Below are 21,909 nucleotides of genomic sequence, written 5' to 3' on the forward strand. Positions count from 1 at the left end.
TGTGAGCACCACATCACAGGATGGGGATGCAGGATTAGAGAACCACATGACAGGATGGGGTGCAGAATTGGAGTAGCACATACCAGGATGTGTGAAGCACAATAAAGAATGACAGGATTTGGGCGCAGGATGGGACCACATAACAAGATGGAGGTGCACAAAACAGGATGAGGGAGCAGGATGGGGGCTGCACATGACAGGAAGGGGGCGCAGGATTGGGGCTGCACATGACAGGAAGGAGGCGCAAGATGGTAGCAGCACATGACAAGATTAGGGCACAGGATGGAAGCAGCACATACCGGGATGAAAACCATACACCAATATAAATGCTCACCAACCGGGCATAGAACAGGTTCAATAGCTAGTAGGGTATAATGCAGTCCCCCCTGATAGGATATAGTGCAGCCCCCCCTCATAGGGTATAGTGCAGCCCCCTCAAATGGTATAATGCAGGCCCCTCATAGTGTATAATGCAGCCCCCCTAATAGGATATAATGCAGCCCCCTCTCATAAGGTATAGTGCAGCCCCCTCATATGGTATAATGCAGCCCCCCTCATAGAGTATAATGCAACACCCTCAAAGAGTATAATGCAGCCCCCATCATTAGGTATAATGCAGCCCCCCTCATAGGGTATAATGTAGCCCCCCTCATAGAATATAATATAGCCCCTCATAGAATATAATGCAGCCCCATAGAATATAATGTAGCTCCCTCATGTGAGGGTATAGTGCAGCCCCCTCATATGGTATAATGCAGCTCTCTAATAGGGTATAATGAAATCCCCCTCATATGGTATAATGCAGCCCCCCTCATATGGTATAATGCAGCCCCCCTCATAGGGTATAATGCAGCCCCCTCATAGGGTATAAATCAGCCTCCCTCATAGGGTACAATACAGCCTCCCTCATAGGGTTTAATGCAGCCTCCGTCATAGGGTATAATGCAGCCCTCTCATAGGGTATAATGCAGCCCCCCACATAGAGTATAATGCAGACCCACATGGAATATAATGTAGTCCCCCCATAGAATATAATCTAGCCTTGCAGTCCTACAGTCTTATGGCCACGAGGACTCACTCACTGATATATATACAGTACAGACCAAAAGTTTGGACACACCTTCTCATTTAAAGATTTTTCTGTATTTTCATGACCATGAAAATTGTAAATTCACACTGAAGGCATCAAAACTATGAGTTAACACACGTTGAATTATATACTTAACAAAAAAATGTGAAACAACTGAAATTATGTCTTATATTCTAGGTTCTTCAAAGTATCCACCTTTTGCTTTGATGACTGCTTTGCACACTCTTGGCATTCTCTTGATGAGCTTAAAGAGGTAGTCACCGGAAATGGTTTTAACTTCACAGGTGTGCCCTGTCAGGTTTAATAAGTGGGATTTTTTGCCTTATAAATGGGGTTGGGACCATCAGTTGTGTTGAACAGAAGTCTGGTGGACACACAGCTGATAGTCCTACTGAATAGACTGTTAGAATTTGTATTATGGCAAGAAAAAAGCAGCTAAGTAAAGATAAACGAGTGGCCATCATTACTTTAAGCATGGAAGGTCAGTCAGTCCGAAAAATTGGGAAAACTTTGAAAGTGTCTCCAAGTGCAGTTGCAAAAACCATCAAGCACTACAAAGAAACTGGCTCACATGAGGACCTCCCCTGGTAAGGAAGACCAAGAGTCACCTCTGCTTCTGAGGATAAGTTTATCTGAGTCACCATCCTCAGAAATTGTAGGTTAACAGCAGCTCAGATTAGAGACCAGGTCAATGCCACACAGAGTTCTAGCAGCAGACACATCTCTACAACAACTGCTAGCTGCTAGGAAACCACTTCTAAGGACAGGCAACAAGCAGAAGAGACTTGTTTTTGCTAAAGAACACAAGGAATGAACATTAGACCAGTGGAAATCTGTGCTTTGGTCTGATGAGTCCAAATTTGAGATCTTTGGTTCCAACCACCGTGTCTTTGTGCGATGCAGAAAGGGTGAATGGATGGACTCTACATGCCTGGTTCCCACCGTGAAGCATGGAGGAAGAGGTGTGATGGTGTGGGGGTGCTTTGCTGGTGACACTGTTGGGGATTTATTCAAAATTGAAGGCATACTGAACCAGCATGGCTACCACAGCATCTTGCGGCGGCATGCTATTCCGTCCGGTTTGCGTTTAGTTGGACCATCATTTATTTTTCAACAGGATAATGACTGCAAACACACCTCCAGGCTGTGTAAGGGCTATTTAACCAAGAAGAAGAGTGATGGGGTGCTATGCCAGATGACCTGGCCTCCACAGTCACCAGAACTGAACCCAATCGAGATGGTTTGGGGTGAGCTAAGCATCTCTGGGTACTCCTTCAAGATTGCTGTAAGACCATTTCCGGTGACTACCTCTTGAAGCTCATCAAGAGAATGCCAAGAGTGTGCAAAACAGTCATCAAAGCAAAAGGTGGCTACTTTGAAGAACCTAGAATATAAGATATGTTTTCAGTTGTTTCACACTTTTTTGTTAAGTATATAATTCCACATGTGTTAATTCATAGTTTTGATGCCTTCAGTGTGAATTTACAATTTTCATAATCATGAAAATACAGAAAAATCTCTAAATAAGAAGGTGTGTTCAAACTTTTGGTCTGTACTGTATATAAATATATATATAACAAACTCATTACCTCTCCTCCTCATTCCCCTCTGCTCTCAGCTCTGCTGCGGTATCAGCAGCTGCACTGCCGTCTGCCCGACACAGAGCGGGTACATTGTGTCAGAGGCAGAGGGGAATGATGGGAAAGGAAGCACTATCTAATGTGCTCTCCTCCATTATTGCTTTCAACTGTACAGTTGAATGTGGCACACACTGGGGGACAGCGCTGGCGCTAGGCCCCCTGACTTACGGGCCTCATAGTGGCCGCATGGGCTGAGGGCCCCTGGTCTTCCAACTCTGATAGCTATTAAAGTGAAATGAATATTCACTCCTCTCCATGCCCATGGGGCATGGGGAAGAGTGAATATTCATTTCTCTTTAGCAGCGGGGACAAGCTTTAGCCACAGCAGTTGGCTCCTGCCTCCTGTCACCCAGTGCTTCTATTGCACCGGGAGCGCCTCCCTGACTCACGGGCCCCATAGAAACTGCAATGTGTGCCACTGTTAGCGACATGACACTGGCTGGGGGCCCCTGGAGCAGCAGGGCCTTAGGCAGCTGCTGGCTCTGAATGCCAGCAGGTGTCAGTGTCTGGGCCCACTGAAGAATCCTCCAGTTCTCCGGTGGCCCAGTCCGGCCCTGAATGCAATAGCATTTTAGAGTCAAACATGGCTGAGATTATATAACCAGTGTCTGATACATGGTGCCCATGGATTGGCCAGCATGTATCACCTGTTAGGTTCTGTTAGGTTCTCTTTAATAAACTTTGTATTTTACTGTCTCCATGTAGTCCCCAAACTGATAATCGTAAAGTAACAGCTGCATAAAAATGCTATGCTAGACAATGTCCATGGACCCACTACATACATTACAGTTTCTGTGGGTGAGACATACACAGTTTTTTAAATTCTATATTACCCCAGCCCAGCAATTGCAATGCCAAGTTACTGAATTTGTGCTTACTTGTATGAGCAAAATTACAAAACAATATAGAAACACTTTAAGGGTATGTGCACACATTGCGGATTTTTCCACGCGGATTCTGCAGAACCCGCAGGTAAAATGTCTTGCGTTTTACCTGCAGATTCCCTGTGCACAGCGGATTTCGTTTTCCCTAAGTTAACATGCTACTGTACAACGCATGGAAAGCTGTTGCGAATCCGCAGCGTCAAATCCGCTGCAGATCCGCAACGTGTGTACATACCCTTAAGCTCCGTCTTTTGACAATGAAGCTGTCAATCATTGGTAGCAGAGGAAGGGATAGGAGGAAGCAGAGTGAGGCTCTTCTCATAACCTCTGTATTCATTGAAAGAACATTTTAGCCAAACATAACATCATTTTTGGGATATATGGACTAATAGTTAAGGTAATAATAAAAAACTAACCTATGAAATGTTCACTCTTTTTGCATATATTTCTGTGTGAGAATACAGTATATATTTGCTTACTTTTGTGTTGTACAAATGTCTACATAAAACATAAGAGGAGCATTGCAGCTTAAAACTCTCCTCATCTCGACATGCTTGATATGTCACTCTTTGCAAGGAGAAAGTTACCCCCTTGGATCCCGGTCTGACGCCTTTCACACAACCAAACAAGATCTCACACTTTACACTGATAAGGAGCAGCACCCGAAACACCGTGTCTGTAAATTGAGATTCTGATTTGGCTTTTATCCTAAGTCATGTGACAAGGCTCGTTAACGGGTCTACATTGACATTTAGGATTGCTATTTCCTATAGGTGGCACTAGAGTTCTCGTCCTCTTCCTCTCTGAAGAGACAATTTGTATATATAACACATTAATTAAAAATAAATACAAGATGCAGTAAAACACTTAATTGCTCTGCACTGGAATGGATCTCTAAGGTGAATCACATTTCCAGCCTGGATGAACTCACTAGCTGGGAAACATGCACCCACGAAATATATAGCAAAATTTGGGCTTCTTGGAAACAATTGCATAGTTATAGTTCAAGTGTAATGACATATATTATATATGTTCGTGCTTTCTGTGAGAATAAGTCTCCCTTTTGTCACCCTTGCATTATCATTCTTTCTGCTTGCCATAATTGATCATATGTATCTGGCCCTTTTATAATTATTCTTTGGTGAATTTGATAGTTTGGCTATATGCTATACTATTTAATTATGTGTACCTCCTCCTTTTTTGTTGTTCATAATTGATATTTCCCCCTCCTCTATGATACCCTGTTTGAAAAATTGTTTGAATTTCCCTCATCCCTCCCTTTTCCCTATGACCACTCCTCCCCTTGTTTCCCCCCTCCTTCATTCTCCCCTATCGTCGGTTCAACTTAATGCTGAATTGTATTAGGTAAATATTTTCTAAATGTTGGTACTATTTTCCCTGATATACTTAAATTTTTTTCAAAAATGAATACAAGATAACAAAAAGAGATGATGGTTTTCTCAAAGTGATCAAGAGCGATCCTTGATTTCCGCTATAGATCCCGCTTTTTTCCCCCTTTTAAAGCTATAAAAAAAAGTCACAATTAGAAGCAATTTATTTGTCAGAGATGTGACCAGACTTTAATGCAATATGACAGTGAATATATGTGACTTTATCGCTTGCAATTGTGCAGACCAAGTTCTTACTAATGCAGTTTGTGAGCATGGAGATAGAAATGAAATCAGGGCTCCTGCCCTCCCTCCCAGCGCTGATGTGATGTCTTCTTAACTTCATGTCGAAAAAATAATAGTCCACTTAGAAAAGACTAATATAATTAGGATCTGAACAACTCTATTGCATTAGATACTTACTAGCATGAGAAATATTCTGGTTTTAGAGTCAAATATGGCACACACAGCATTGGTGTCACCTCATCTATGGATAATAGTGCAATGATCAATATAATTGGGAACTTTAGTTATTGTTTAAAGGTTAAAGGGGCTCGGCCATTGTTTTTTTTTAGCAAATACGAAGGGGACATGTTTATTTTTAGCGCTTACTAATATACAGTATAACTGTTACAGGTTTTCCTCTGACACTTGTTAGTGCAGCTTTCCTCACAGGTTGACCTGCACTTCTGCTCTCAAAATGGCCGCTGATAAAGAAGCATGTGACCAGACCTGTTCATTAGCTTCCTCCAATAGAAAAACAACTTTCCCATTTGAGGTGTTATTGGATGAGAATGATGGACAAGTCTGGTCACAAGCTTCTGCTTCAGCAGCCATTTTGAGAACAATTTGAGTCTGTGAGGAAAGCTGCGCGAACAAGTCGGTAGCACTTCTCAAAAGGTAATCCCCATGGGCGGACATATCATTGGTTTAACCTGTGGGGCCGCAGAGGGGCCCAAGAGGTAACGGGGCCCATTTCCATCACCAAAGCAAGAGGATTGTGCATTGTGAGGAACTATTGTGCTGCAAATGGCCCATATATTGTTCTTGCACAGGGGCCCTTTTCTATCCAGCAGAGGTAATACCTACATATTAGTATGTGTCACTAAATCAAGTCATCAACACATTTGTTAAAATAAGGATAAAATGGACAACCCCTTTATTTCTACCTCTTAGTGTTTATACATATGTACCTTCTAAAATAGAAAACGCTATGGGGTATGCTTGTGCAGCATTAAAATAATAATAATAATAGTAATTATTATTATACCTAGGAAGTGCTCTGTACAGTAGATATTATATACTGTATTCTCTTTAATGCTAGTTATTTGCATTAGTTCTCTCATATGACAACTGCAGTCATTTCCTGTGCAGTCATTGACAATACTAAGATTAAAATAGATTAAGAATAAGATTAAAATAGATAAATCTCCGGGTCCGGATGGCATACACCCACGAGTACTAAGAGAACTAAGTAATGTAATAGATAAACCATTATTTCTTATTTTTAGTGACTCTATAGCGACAGGGTCTGTTCCGCAGGACTGGCGCATAGCAAATGTGGTGCCAATATTCAAAAAGGGCTCTAAAAGTGAACCTGGAAATTATAGGCCAGTAAGTCTAACCTCTATTGTTGGTAACATATTTGAAGGGTTTCTGAGGGATGTTATTCTGGATTATCTCAATGAGAATAACTGTTTAACTCCATATCAGCATGGGTTTATGAGAAATCGCTCCTGTCAAACCAATCTAATCAGTTTTTATGAAGAGGTAAGCTATAGACTGGACCACGGTGAGTCATTGGACGTGGTATATCTCGATTTTTCCAAAGCGTTTGATACCGTGCCGCACAAGAGGTTGGTACACAAAATGAGAATGCTTGGTCTGGGGGAAAATGTGTGTAAATGGGTTAGTAACTGGCTTAGTGATAGAAAGCAGAGGGTGGTTATAAATGGTATAGTCTCTAACTGGGTCGCTGTGACCAGTGGGGTACCGCAGGGGTCAGTATTGGGACCTGTTCTCTTCAACATATTCATTAATAATCTGGTAGAAGGTTTACACAGTAAAATATCGATATTTGCAGATGATACAAAACTATGTAAAGCAGTTAATACAAGAGAAGATAGTATTCTGCTACAGATGGATCTGGATAAGTTGGAAACTTGGGCTGAAAGGTGGCAGATGAGGTTTAACAATGATAAATGTAAGGTTATACACATGGGAAGAGGGAATCAATATCACCATTACACACTGAACGGGAAACCACTGGGTAAATCTGACAGGGAGAAGGACTTGGGGATCCTAGTTAATGATAAACTTACCTGGAGCAGCCAGTGCCAGGCAGCAGCTGCCAAGGCAAACAGGATCATGGGGTGCATTAAAAGAGGTCTGGATACACATGATGAGAGCATTATACTGCCTCTGTACAAATCCCTAGTTAGACCGCACATGGAGTACTGTGTCCAGTTTTGGGCACCGGTGCTCAGGAAGGATATAATGGAACTAGAGAGAGTACAAAGGAGGGCAACAAAATTAATAAAGGGGATGGGAGAACTACAATACCCAGATAGATTAGCGAAATTAGGATTATTTAGTCTAGAAAAAAGACGACTGAGGGGCGATCTAATAACCATGTATAAGTATATAAGGGGACAATACAAATATCTCGCTGAGGATCTGTTTATACCAAGGAAGGTGACGGGCACAAGGGGGCATTCTTTGCGTCTGGAGGAGAGAAGGTTTTTCCACCAACATAGAAGAGGATTCTTTACTGTTAGGGCAGTGAGAATCTGGAATTGCTTGCCTGAGGAGGTGGTGATGGCGAACTCAGTCGAGGGGTTCAAGAGAGGCCTGGATGTCTTCCTGGAGCAGAACAATATTGTATCATACAATTATTAGGTTCTGTAGAAGGACGTAGATCTGGGTACTTATTATGATGGAATATAGGCTGAACTGGATGGACAAATGTCTTTTTTCGGCCTTACTAACTATGTTACTATGTTACTATGTAATACCTGTCAACATTGAGACATCATACTAGTATTTCCTGTTTACACTGTATACATTTCTTTCATTTTATATGTATCACCCATCATTTCATGCCAACATGACATTTCCAGCCAAGAATATTGCTACATGTGTAACGTAAGATATCCTATCCCTGAGAGCAAACCTTTCCATATTCATACAAAGCTATTGATACATTTTCCAACCTTGCAGTAATTGGCTCATCATTATTCATAAAATACATTTCTTCCTGCTTAATTTTATTCATCAGCATTTTACCATTTCATTCCATTTCACAAATTACTGAGCACTTTTTTTTCTTTTCGTCCAGGAATTCATCTGATGCCAGCAGATGGTCGACCACTGAAGGGAGCACGTTCTCACATAGCCCGAGCCCGCTGGGGTCTTGCATATACTCTAATCCACAACCCATCTCTTGCCAGTCATCGGGGATCAAGAACCATTAATGGATCTCCCACACGTTCAAAATAGCACCCGGCCAACAACCAGTGACATTCCAGTAACATAGTCTACCTCCGACCTTCCTTCCCGCCTATCCCCTAGAAGCACTGCTGGACAGGGTGGGGTTTAATAAGGGGATAGTGGCCCACTTTATTTTTGTAGTTTAGTAAAATATATTTCTCCACTAGAACATTGTTTCATTTGCTTCTATCAATAGCTTACTTTACATGACTCTGATGACCTAATTTGTTATGTAGATGTTCGGTAATCTTGTTATGCCTTTTATATATACTACTAAACATGTGTGTTGTCTACTTTATTATTCCTATGTCTTTTGTGTATTTTTATGGTGTTCACAATACCAATTGTGAATTTAAAGCTGCACGTTTATACACTGCAGTAGTTTGTATGCAGAATATGTTCCCTTTGTTGCATATGTAGCATCAATATCTAAAAACTTCCAACATAGCCAGTTATTTTTTTTCCATTGTTCTTATTAGACTTTTAGCCATAATACTAAAACCAAAGCCTGAAATAATAGCAAAGGCCTGTCCATTATTAATGACCCTGCATTTGTGATTGGCCCCATTTTTCCAGACACTAGAAGAAGCAGGAGTTTCTCTTCTGGATCTACTTGCCAACCTGAAATTTGATGATGAGCAAGAGTGATTGAAAGTTCTCCAGTGTTTTCTGTTGTGTGGTTGGCAATACGACAAATATAGGCTGTACCCTGCTTAGTAGGAGTTACTGCGACACTTCCATTCTTAAATTTTCTAATTGATACCTTAATGTCTTTGTAGTTTTGATTATCTCCGCCTTTTTGAATCATGAAGTAAGGCACTCCTACCTCTTTGCACAGCAACAAAGTATCACCCCAAACTGGACTATCGCTAATTATTTCCACTGGTTTTCTGCACTGTAAGTCAGGAACTTTGTCTAATGGGATATCCTTTAAATCGCTTGGAGATAGGCAGATAATTTCCTTTTTTCTATCGACTGTCGTCCACGTTCTTTGAATCCAAACTATTAACCATGCCAAGGAGCAAGAGCAATGGAAGGGATTTCTGTGCAGCTGGACATGTGTCAGAGAGGTCAATGGATCAAAAAGACCTTCGGGCAATGAATATAACTGATTGTTGCTGAGCTGCAGAGATCTCAATCGTTTAGAATTGTTGAATGCTCCAAATGGAATAGTAACCAGTTGGTTGTTGTTGAGGTTTAGGAGCTCAAGATCTCCAAGTGTTGAAAGATCTGTCCAAGGAAACTCATTGACCAGGTTGTGGCTTATGTCTAGACTTATCAGACTGGTTAGAAACTGGAATGTGCCGGGATGGATAGTCGTTATCTTGTTATATGTCAGGTACAGTGATGTCAGTTTTAAGATATTAGCAAATGAGTTTCTGTTAAGTTTACTGATGTTGTTAACAGATAGGGAGAGCTGATTTAGATTCTCAGGGAAACCTACTGGTACGTGCAATAGTTCTCTGTACGAGCAGTCTGCCGAAGGGCGGGCCGTAGTAATGCACTGGCAGGTGGCTGGACAAGATGTGCTTGGCACCAGATACAGGTATCCAACAATGGCAAACAAAAAAATAAACGTGCCCATGATCTGGAATAAAAATCTGTCAAAGAGATTTGGGACAAAATGGTCAGGAAAGGACAATATATGATTACATTCTACTATTGTGCATTTGATGGCAAACAACAAGCATGCACTTTATCACCAGAATTGGCCTTCCATGCCTGTTTTATAGGTGAGTATCTCTTACCTAATCCTGACATACGTAGCAACAACATTCTCCTTGTTATTTCTCATACTTCCCCTTTTTTACATTAACCATCTCTCTTTCAGCCCATCTTTCTCCACGCTCTGTACATAATTCCTCTGCTTGGCAACAGAACTGTAGGATCTTTGCCAACTTCTGTTCGCACACTTTCCTTTCACATGACAAGACCAAATGTTCTGTGAGTATAGAAGATATGAAAGCTTCGACTTCCGCTTAATAACAACGACCCCTCTTTGACTTTGATCCTTTAACCTTTCACGTTGATCATCACTATATATGTGTAACTGACCTGTTGGACTCGCTGATACGTCATCTTACTCATTTGCTCTATTTAGGAATGTTTATATTGATGTAAATTCTGGCTTATTCCATCCTAATTATCTGTTTCTATTTCTATCTTCTTTCTCAGCCATACCATCATGCAATATACAGTAGACAATCCAACTCCTCTTACCTGAATACAGCGTTCTCCAACGCTATTTGGATAACAAAAATAAACTCAGCCCGTCTTTCTCGCTTCCTCTAACAGGCTGGGAACAGCCCAAAATCCTTTAGCCAGAGTTAAATCATAAAATTCTGCAGCCTGTTGTAGTTGTCCCTCCTCCGCTATGTGCTGTCTGTCGGTGCCTGGAGTCCAGAATCAGTTTATGCAAACTGCTGTGCTTCTAAAGGAAGAAATCTGCTTCCAAAATACTGTTTACATAGTTTCCCAGCAATGTCTACATTTCAGCTCCCATCTGTGGACAAGTCTGACTTGGCCTTCAGAGTCTCATCAAAACACAAAATGGGATTCTGGTTAGCAACGTAAAGTGCCATTTAAGTAGTGTGAACTGTATAAATATGATGTATAGATTGCAACATTTCTTGCAAAATATTTAAAGGGGTTGGCCACTACTTATTACTTAAAGGGGTTGGAACACAACAATTCAACCGTTTCTATGCAGACCCATACCCTAGAGCAGGGGGTGTATATGCAGTACCTGGCAACTAAGGTGTTGATGGAGTAGTTGTTTTCTGGTAGCATCTGAGAACCTACAACCACCACTGGTGCCAATAACAGCGATTTGGCCACTGCGTAATACTTAAAGGTTAACACACAACAATTCCACCGTTTCGATATTTCAATATAGTGGTCGCGGCTGGGTGCTGCAGATCCATACCTTAGAGTAGGGGGTGTATGTGTAGTACACGACCGCGACCACTACAGTTTTGACTATGCTGTTGCTCAACTGCCACTGGTGCCATATGTAATCAAATCAATGATCCATAATTAATATGTGCTAACCATACTAAACAATTCCGTCAGTGCCACTAAACGCTAAAGACAGCAGTGAGACTGAAAAAGCACAACATAACTCATAGTATAAGAATTACATCTTTTATTGAACCCATAATTAAAAACACATACCAATAACAAAAACCAAAAATATCTCAGTAAAGAGGGACCATAGGGGTTACTATCCACATTAAGCGTATAGTTATAGCATAATAACCAAAGGACGGGCTAAATCAATAACTTAGATTCCAATGCTTCAATACTGCTAAACAATCATAAGGAGAGAGTAGGAATCAAAAGCCCACTACCTAACCGGCTCTATGGCAGCCCCAATTCCCCTTTGCCATTCATCTAAAATAGATAAGCAAGGGGCTTTTTAAGAGCCATAGCCAGAATGAAGCCGGACATACAAAATAAACATAGCTATGCTTACATCGCTAAGTGGAGAGTCCCGGTCCCTCGTCCCCGACGCGCGTTTCGTCCTCACTTCATCAGGGGGCTGCCATAGAGCTGGTTAGGTAGTGGGCTTTTGATTCCTACTCTCTCCTTATGATTGTTTAGCAATATTGAAGCATTGGAATCTAAGTTATTGATTTAGCCCGTCCTTTGGTTATTATGCTATAACTATACGCTTAATGTGGATAGTAACCCCTATGGTCCCTCTTTACTGAGATATTTTTGGTTTTTGTTATTGGTATGTGTTTTTAATTATGGGTTCAATAAAAGATGTAATTTTTATACTATGAGTTATGTTGTGCTTTTTCAGTCACACTGCTGTCTTTAGCGTTTAGTGGCACTGACGGAATTGTTTTGCCACTGGTGCCAGTAGCAGCTGGTTGACGCAGGTGCCAGGTGTTGCACTCCCATCTATCAGACATTGTTGACATATCCCGGTACTTACCTGCACGCAACCTCCCATCCTCACAAGATCTCCTTCTCTACTCCCCTCTTATCTCCTCTTCCCACAATCGCATACAAGATTTCTCCCACGCATCCCCCCTACTCTGGAACTCTCTACCCCAACATATTAGACTCTCACCTACCATTGAAACGTTCAAAAAGAACCTGAAGACCTACCTCTTCCGGTAAGCCTACAAACTGCAGTAACCACCGCTCGAACAAGCCGCTGCACGACCAGCTCTACCCTCGCCTATTGTATCCTCACCTAACCCTTATAGATTGTGAGCCCTCGCGGGCAGGGTCCTCTCTCCTCCTGTACCAGTTGTGACTTGTATTGTATTGTACTTGTTTTTATTATGTATACCCCTCCTCACATGTAAAGCGCCATGGAATAAATGGCGCTATGATAATAAATGATAATAATAAGCCATCAAAAAAAGAAAAGTAGTGCTCAACCTTTTTAAATCGATTTTCCTTGTTGTGATGCATATGAAAATATGCACATTTCTTAGATCTATATTACATATATTTGATTAGTTTTATATTTATGATTAGATACTGAGCAATTTAAAAACTTTGTAGCTGAACTATCCAATTAGCGTGATTGATTTATGTATATTACATGTTACCTCCAGTATAGTCATATAGTACACATCAATCGCACAGAGTCAAAATGTGGAGATGAAACCAAATAGAATAACTCCTGCTAGTAATGGAGAGCTCCCCATAATACAATTCAGAAGCTGGAAACATCAGGATTGTTTCCTGCTGAATGTGTTTTATGGAGGAGGCCTAGTCGAGTAACATTCATGCTCATGGCATATTATTATTATTTATTATTATTTATTTATATAGCACCATTGATTCCATGGTGCTGTACATGAGAAGGGGTTACATACAAATTACAGATATCGCTTACACTAAGCAAACTAACAATTACAGAGGGGCGAGGACCCTGCCCTTGGGGGTTTACATTCTACAGGATGGTGGGGATGGAGACAATAGGTTGAGGGTTGTAGGAGCTCCGGCGTCCCTTTATAATGAAATTGCATTTTATTATACTACCTTTAGGATGATGCAACCTAGCTGCTGGCATTTATTTCCAGTGGGAATCTCATTTTTATAGCTTATACCACAAAGTGCATTTATAGGCCTATGTTGACCAGTAATACTAAATGGCAGCAATGATTAAGTTAGCCCCTTAGTCCCTTGACTCTAATTAATTAAAAGTGCAATAAAGTCTTAACATAGGACTAATAACTAGGGGCTCTTGTAATGCATAAGCCTGTATAAATACATTCAGCACTGGAAGAACGATTCCTAAACTGCAGTAAAGTTTCTTGACGGTTTTGCGACATTGTATCTTTGAGAAATAGTCTTGGGAACTGCAATTGGAATTGTATATTTTGTAATAAAAGGATTTCATTGAGAAAAACAATAAAATGTAACGAATTGCATATGACAAGGTATACAATGATTACACAAGTACACATGATCTAAACCATGTTGGAAAATTTTTTGTCAAAATGAGAATATAAAGATAGATTTTCAACATCTTCCTTTTATACCAATAATAATAAATAATAATCTTTATTTATATAACCCCAACATATTACGCAGCGCTTTACAGTTTAACAGTTTTAAACACAACAGTCTTAGGGTACTTTCACACTAGCGTTTTTTTAAATCCATCACAATGCGTCGTTTTGCAGAAAAAACGCATCCTGCAAAAGTGCTTGCAGGATGCGTTTTTTCCCCATAGACTTCTATTGACGACGCATTTGCGACGGATTGGCACACTTCGCATCCGTCTTGCGACGGATGCGTCGTGCTTTGGCGGACCGTCAGGAGAAAAAAACCCTACATGTAACGTTTTTTTCTCCCGACGGACCGCTTTTTCCGACCGCACATGCGCGGCCGTAACTCCGCCCCCACCTCCCCGTACCTTACAATGGGGCAGCGGATGCACCGGAAAAATGCATCCGCTGCACCCATTGTGCAATGTAGCAAACGCTAGCGTCGGAATCTCTCCCCGACGCATTGCGACGGGGAGATTCCGACGCTAGTGTGAAAGAAGCCTTAAGTAACAACATTAACAATACAATAATTAAAGCAATATAAGAAGACCCTGCTCATGAGAGCTTACAATCTACAATGAGGTGGGGGAGATACAAAGTACAGGTGTGTATTTACAATGATCTATTTACAATGATGGTCCAGCCATCTTCAGGGAGTGGGGAATAGATGGAAGTAATGAATTGGGCTACACACAAACATAAAATGACTTTGGTTAGTGAACGTGATATAGCTCTGAACAAATGTGTTTTGAGGGAGCACCTAAAACTATGCAAATTTTGAATGGTCCTAATATCTTGGGGTAGAGCATTCCAGAGGATTGGCGCAGCACGGGAGAAGTCTTGGAGTCGGGAGTGGGAGGTACGGATTAGTGCAGAGGTTAGTCGAAAGTCATTTGCAGAGCACAGTGGTCGTTTAGGCCGATAGACAGAAATGAGGGAGGAGATATAAGGGGGTGCTGCATTGTGAAGAGCTTTGTGGGTGAGAACCAAGGCCCTGGTTCTAAACTGTGGTCCACATACTCCAGGAGGTACCTGTAATGTCTAGATACTGGCACAGCTTATGATCATAGTGTTGACAATACTTTAATACTTTAATGTTTAATGGAGGTACTTGTCTATACAACATTGAGAAGGCAATTATTGTTAGTCACTTTAGGTACACACAGCACAAATGTAATGGTATAAGTTTAGGGGTTGCGTAAGTTGAATTAAGCCTGTGGTCTCTCGAGGCCCAGCACACAAGGGGCCTGATGATATCTTCTCAGTCATTTTTCACTTTCTGATCACAGACATTGAAGAGGCCCAAGGCCGAGGTTTCACACCCTCTAGTTGGCACAAATGCATAAAGTGGAATGAGGAGATGGGTCATTCTTCATTTAGGAAGGGAGCACATGGCTAGCTTATTGCTCAAAGCAGTCTTATAAAGTAGGGCAAAGCACACTCTTAATTATTCATGAAAACAGTCATATTTACAAGTTGCTGTGAAATATGGGACAAAGTTACGACGTTTCGACCCATCCAGAGTCTTTATTACAATGTTGATTTTTGCTGATACAAAAGGAAACGCCTTCAAATATAGTCACTGTAACGGGGTCTGCTGTGCTGTAGTACCTCTTTCAGCACCCCCCGTGTTTCAGGAGGTCCATTCTGCTTTTGCTGGATTCTGAATGAAGGACGCTGGCTAGGATTTCTTGATTACATGGGAGCATATAAAAGCTGACTGCTACTCCAGGTATTTCCAGTCTAAAAGAACCCACTTTATTTACAACACACAGAATATATAACACAGATACACAGGGCAGGCCAATAGAAAAAACAGGCCAGACATACATTACAATAGCCGCAGGGGGCTGGAGCCTGCTGGTATTTACTGGGGGAATTACAAAGGTGGGGGAGGACAGAAGGGGGATATCGTGTCCTCTCTGCCCAGGGATGCAGCCTGTGGACTGATGCATTTCACATGGAACCTATTATACATAATATATATATAGCATAACATATTCTTGGTGCTGGGGGTTCTGTAACACGGCTCTCCTTTTCAGCGACGCGATCGGCATACACAGTCTGATCCTTAACGGATCGGTTTGGAAATGACCGAAGTTTATGGGGTTGGTACAAGTTCCGTTTGTCGACTTAGTCCATCGGCATTACCGTTTTGTTTGCCGGGTCTGTAGTGGATGGTGAAGTCCAGAGGTTGTAGGGCTAAACTCCACCGCAGTGATCTGGCGTTGTCTCCGGAGACCCGATTAAGCCAGACTAGGGGATTATGGTCCGTTAGGAGGGAAAACTGTCGTCCATACAAATATGGTTGTAACTTTTTGAGTGCCAATACTATTGCCAGGCACTCCTTCTCGATGGCCGCATAGCTTACTTCACGGGGCAGTAGTTTCTGACTCAGGTAAGCTACCGGGTGTTCTTGGCCGTCCGGCCCGACTTGGCTTAGTACTGCCCCCAATCCAAACATAGAAGCATCTGTGTGAACAAGGAAACGTTTAGTTGGATCGGGTGTGTCCAATACAGGGGTATTGGTGAGGGCGTCCTTTAGCTAGCGGAAGGCTTCCACACACTCTGGGGTCCAGGTTACCTGGCGGGGTTGGTTCTTACGGGTCAGATCAGTGAGGGGCTTGGCCACGCTGCTGTAATTGGGAACAAAAAATTTCTTGTAATACCCCGCTGTCCCTAGAAACGCCATGACCTGGGTTTTAGTGCGTAGGGTGGGCCATTTGGCTATGGCCTCAATCTTGGCTGGTTCTGGTCGCTGTTTCCCACTTCCCACCCAATGCCCTAAATACTGAACCTCTGCTTTGCCCACGTGACACTTGTTTGGGTTCAGGGTGATTCCGGCCTTGTGGATCCTGTCCAATACTGTCTCTAGGTGATTTAGATGCTCTTCCCATGTCGTGCTGTAGATGGCGATGTCATCCAGGTAGGCACACGCATAGTCCTGGAGACCATCCAGAAGCCGGTCAGCCAGCCTCTGGAAGGTCGCCGGGGCAGTCTTCATCCCGAATGGCATAACTCGAAACTGGAATAAGCCAAACGGGGTGACAAATGCTGACTTGGGAATAGCATCAGGACTAAGGGGAATCTGCCAGTAGCCTTTGCATAGATCGATGGTGGTCAAATACTTTGCCCCAGCCGGCCGGTCTAACAACTCATCCACACGCGGCATGGGATACGCATCCGTCACTGTTTTCTCATTGAGCTTACGATAGTGGAACAAGAACCCAAAGTATGGAAATCAATAACTACATAATAGAAAGAATATATTGGTATAAATCCGGGAATAAAGTGTGAAAAACAATAGCTATATAATAGGAAGAGTATAATGATATAAATCCAGGAATAAATTACGGACAAGGAAAGGTACAATGCAATAAAATTGCCTTTATTGAAAATACTATACAAATATATATATATATTGGGCAACAAATGGCAACCACAAAAGGTGTGCCTGTAACTGGAGGAGAATAAAAAAATATATAATCCAGCAAAATAGCAATATTGAGCGGACACGCAGGGGACTAGGTACATATATACAGAAAAAATAGGATAATAAAATATAACACAGCGCTGTACCTGGAGGATCGGACCCCCTGTAGGAATAGGTAACTATTTTGGCCTTATATATACTTTGCACTCAGCACTTTCTGCCATTCCTGGCACATTTTTCACTCCTGTTTTATGCTACGGTGTATACCTGCATGCACTTCTGATTTTTTAGCTCAGGTGGTTCCCTTATATATCTATTACATGGACTTGGGCCACTTTTTCATGCACTTTTTCTTGCACCTTGTTTGCTAGGCTTTGCACATAATTATATTGTACAGCATTTTTTTTCTTGTACCTTTTTTATTTATGCACATAGATATTTTTATATATTGTAGCTTCCCCTATATTTGCTGAGTGCTCTCTATTCAGGCCATTTATTTACATCTATTCATGTACTATTACTTTTTTTATACATATATATTTTATTATCCTATTTTTTCTGTGTATATGTACCTAGTCCCCTGCGTGTCCACTCAATATTGCTATTTTGCTGGATTATATATTTTTTTATTCTCCAGTTACAGGCACACCTTTTGTGGTTGCCATTTGTTGCCCAAAATATATATATATATATTTGTATAGTATTTTCAATAAAGGCATTTTTATTGCATTGTACCTTTCCTTGTCCGTAATTTATTCCTGGATTTATATCATTACACTCTTCCTATTATATAGCTATTGTTTTTCACACTTTATTCCCGGATTTATACCAATATATTCTTTCTATTATGTAGTTATTGATTTCCATACTTTGGGTTCTTGTTCCACTATAATACCGAATGGTCTGCCATTCATATACTTGGTAGCGGTCTTTCCCTCTTATTTTTGCTATATCAGGCACTTGCACACTTGCATAGTCCTATTATTACTATTAATTTTTCAGTGTATATATTTATATATATTTTTTTCAAAATTATTATTATCCTTTGACCGTTACTTTTTGTTCTGTTGAGCTTACGATAGTCTACACAAAACCGTGTAGTCCCATCCTTCTTGGGCACTAACACTACAGGGGATGCCCAGGGACTATCTGACTCTTCAATGACCCCTAAACGCAACATCTCTTGTATCTCTTGTCGCATCCCTTCTTGTACAGACTCAGGGACCCGGAAGGGGGGTTGTCGCAGGGGAGTCTGATCCTGGGTCTCAACCTTGTGTTGTGCCAGGTGAGTGTACCCTGGTTTCCCCGAAAACATCCTCTGTTGCTGCCTCAACAACTCCTCCGCCTGCTGTCTCTCCCGGGGACCTAAGTCCTCACCCCAGTGTACCTGGTCCCATGTTTTAGACTGAGTCCTCTCCCCTAAGACATCAGGCAAGGGAAGTCCGGCTAAATCCTCTGCTTCAGGTGCACAGATGGCCACTACCTCTTCAGGGCGCTCCCGATAGGGCTTCAGCATATTCACGTGGAACATGCGGATAACCCTGGGGTGGTCACAATTGGTGACATTATAGGTGGTGTCGGCTATTTTCCCCACTACCTGGTAGGGCCCCTGCCAAGCAGCTTGGAACTTGTTCTGCCTAGTGGGCTCTAACACCAGGACCTTCTGCCCTATTTCCAAGGTGCGCTCTCTGGCCCATCCGATCGTACCATACGCACTGGTGCCGCTGGGCCACCTGCATGTTCCCACGTACAGCCTGGGTCAGCTCCTGTAGGCGGTCCCGGAATTCCAGCACATAGGGTACAATAGGAACCCCTTCTATGATGCCCTCCCCTTCCCAGTGTTCTAGCACTAAGTCTAGGGGTCCTCTTACCCGTCTCCCGTATACCAGTTCGAATGGGGAGAACCCCGTGGATTCTTGGGGCACCTCTCGATAGGCAAACAGGAGGTGAGGCAAGAATTTCTCCCAGTCCCTGTAGGTCCTGGTAAAAGTCCCAATGAGTTGTCCTAACGTCCCGTTAAAGCGTTCACACAACCCATTGGTTTGTGGGTGGTACGGGGCGCTTCTAATGGACTTTACGCTGCACAGCTTCCACAGTTGGTTGGTCACCTCTGCTGTAAACTGGGTACCCTGGTCTGAGATAATCTCCCGGGGAAATCCAACCCGTGAGAAAACCTGGAGCAGGGCAACCGCCCCCGTCTCTGCCAGTATGTTAGGTAACGCAACCGCCTCTGGATACCGTGTGGCATAATCTACCACTGTCAATATATACCTTTTCCCTGACGGACTGGGTTTGGCTAACGGCCCTATCAGATCGACTGCTACTCGGCTAAATGGTTCCTCCACAATGGGGAGGGGGTGTAATTTGGCCTTGCATCGATCTCTCCTCTTGCCAATGCGCTGGCAACTGTCACAGGTCTGGCAGTATTGACGGACATCATAGGTTACCCCCGGCCAAAAGAAGTTTTGTGTCAGACGATGCCTGGTGCGACTGATGCCGAAGTGCCCGGCCAAGGGTATGTCATGAGAGATTCTCAGTAACTCCTGCCTATCTTCTTGGGAACTACCAGCTGTCGTTTTATAGTGGAGTTCGTCCCTGTGTGGTGCTGCTCTGTGATCCAGTAGAGGAGTCCTTGCTTCCATATAAACTGTTCCCCTTCCAGTACCCCTCTCCCCTCTTGTGCCTTCCCACGATATCCCTCCAATGAAGGATCCTCAAGTAACTCCCTCTTAAATTCATCTGGGGTGGCCCAAGAAATGTGTCTGGCTATGGGAATATGTGTAGGGCTGGGATGTCTTACCTGGGCCTCCTCTGAGTGTGATTCTGCCTCCGCAGCTCGAGCTTGTCTCCGGGTGGTCACAGGATATGTCTCAGCCAGAGGGGCAACCGAGAAGGCAGACAACATGGGCCCCAAGTCATTTCCCAGCAAAACGTCTGCAGGCAAATCCTCCATCAAGCCGACCTCAACAAGGCCATCCCCAACTCCCCAGTTCAGGTGAATCCTGGCAGTGGGCAGTCGATGTATGGCTACCCCTGCTACACGGACTGCCACTGTCCGGTCCGTCTTCTCTTGGTCCCGGACGAGATGAGGCTTCACAAAGGTCAAAGTTGCTCCGGAATCTTAGTCCCTGCATGCGTTTCCCATTAACCCACACGACCTGTCGATGCTGTTGTCGATTATCTGCCCGGGCTGCCTGCACGGGGTCTGCTTCATGCAGCACTTCCTCCATGTCTTCCACCCCTTGGTTAGTTGTAGCCCCCAATGCCGGGTCAGCTTCGCCTTGGTAGCAGTGTACAGCGGCCCGGCGGAAGGTAGCTGTTCCCGCCTTTGGCCACTGGGTATGCTGAGTCCGGTTGGGACATTGTCTTTGCAGGTGGCCCAGCTGACGGCAGGTGTGGCATTGCACCCCAGGGGAACTGTGGTAGGCTGGGTTTCTAGCTGGTCCCCCTACAATCTTCGGTGGTTTGGGGCCCTCCAAGTCCATGGGCGGGCCCCTAGTGACCATCTTTGATCCGGACAACTGAGGCCTCCTGGCGTCATGATGTTCATCGGCCAGACGAGCGGCTTCCTCAAGAGTCATTGGCCGCCTGTCCTGAAGCTATTCCTGTGTCTCGGGGTTTAGTCCATGAAAGAATCGTTCTAACAAGAAGAGCTGGAGGACGTCCTCCTTAGTGGTTGCTTGGCTCCCTTGTACCCACTGTAGCAGTGACCGCCGTAATTTACAGGCCTATTCAGCGTGGGTATCGGTTACTCGTTTTATAAGTCCGCGGAACTTTTGGCGGTATGCCTCTGGTGTCAGCGCATACCGGGCCAAGATCACTTCTTTGATCTGCTCATAGTCCATACAGTCCTCATCAGGTACCGTGTGATAGGCGTCCGCTGCCCAGCCTGTCAGCTTGCTGGCCAGTATTTGAGCCCATTCCTCCAGCTTCACTTGATGAAGGGCACACTGCCGCTCAAAGTCCTGCAGAAAGCCATCAATGTCTTCCTCTGCCTTCCCCAACTGTCGGAAGGCATTATACTGGATCTTTTTGTGGCTTACTGTTGAAGGTACCTGGTCGGAGGCCAGAGCTCCTCTTGCTCGCTGACTCTCCTCCCTCCGCTCTGCCATCTCCATCTTGGCCAGCTCCACTTTGGTCCGCTCTGCCATCTCCATCTTGGCTAGCTCTATCCTGGTCCGCTCGGCCATCTCTTCCTTCAGATCAGTACACACATCAGCCATCGCCTCTCGTATGATCTCTACTGCAGGGTTTGGGCCTTAGAACGCCAGTCTGTTCCTTACCTCCCTCTGGAATTCAGTCTCCTCCACGTTCACATTGGGGGGCGCTGCACTGTCGTGTTCCATGATGGCTGCTATCAAATCCGCTTTTGTTTTGTTGCTGGTGATTAACCCTCGGGCTTCCACCAGATCTTTTAGTGTAGTCCTCTTTAACTTCTGGTAGTTCTCTTCCATTCATTCCTTTCC

The 21,909-nt window shown here is 43.4% G+C and overlaps 2 protein-coding genes across 3 annotated transcripts in view; one reads left to right on the forward strand and one right to left on the reverse strand.

Annotated features, from left to right (window-relative positions):
* STRA6 (signaling receptor and transporter of retinol STRA6) overlaps nt 1–8,792 on the forward strand; it is a 212,043-nt gene extending 203,251 nt beyond the window's left edge. Inside the window, exon 18 of the mRNA XM_069765645.1 lies at nt 8,340–8,792. Coding sequence (XP_069621746.1) covers nt 8,340–8,500 — 161 coding nt within the window. The 3' untranslated portion in view covers nt 8,501–8,792. The remainder of the gene's footprint in view (nt 1–8,339) is intronic.
* Nucleotides 8,793–8,816: 24 nt separating this feature from the next.
* LOC138676399 (immunoglobulin superfamily containing leucine-rich repeat protein 2-like) lies at nt 8,817–10,869 on the reverse strand. Of its 2 annotated transcripts, none has more exons than XM_069765647.1 (2): nt 10,712–10,869; nt 8,817–10,079 (listed from the first exon to the last, which is right to left on the reverse strand). In XM_069765647.1, the coding sequence occupies exon 2, from the start codon at nt 10,074–10,076 to the stop codon at nt 8,967–8,969; it is 1,110 nt and encodes a 369-aa protein (XP_069621748.1). In that variant the 5' UTR covers nt 10,077–10,079; nt 10,712–10,869; the 3' UTR covers nt 8,817–8,966. The 2 variants fall into 2 exon arrangements, with proteins under 2 accessions (XP_069621748.1, XP_069621747.1); XM_069765646.1 differs by having other exon boundaries at nt 8,834–10,092; nt 10,712–10,840.
* Nucleotides 10,870–21,909: the final 11,040 nt, after the last annotated feature.

Source organism: Ranitomeya imitator, chromosome 4 (genome assembly GCF_032444005.1).
Source record: "Ranitomeya imitator isolate aRanImi1 chromosome 4, aRanImi1.pri, whole genome shotgun sequence".
NCBI classification, from domain to species: domain Eukaryota; kingdom Metazoa; phylum Chordata; class Amphibia; order Anura; family Dendrobatidae; genus Ranitomeya; species Ranitomeya imitator.

What these genes read in the sequence shown, in the direction of transcription:
- LOC138676399 (XM_069765647.1), bottom strand. Translation starts at nt 10,076, where the DNA reads ATGGGCACGTTTATTTTTTTGTTTGCCATTGTTGGATACCTGTATCTG.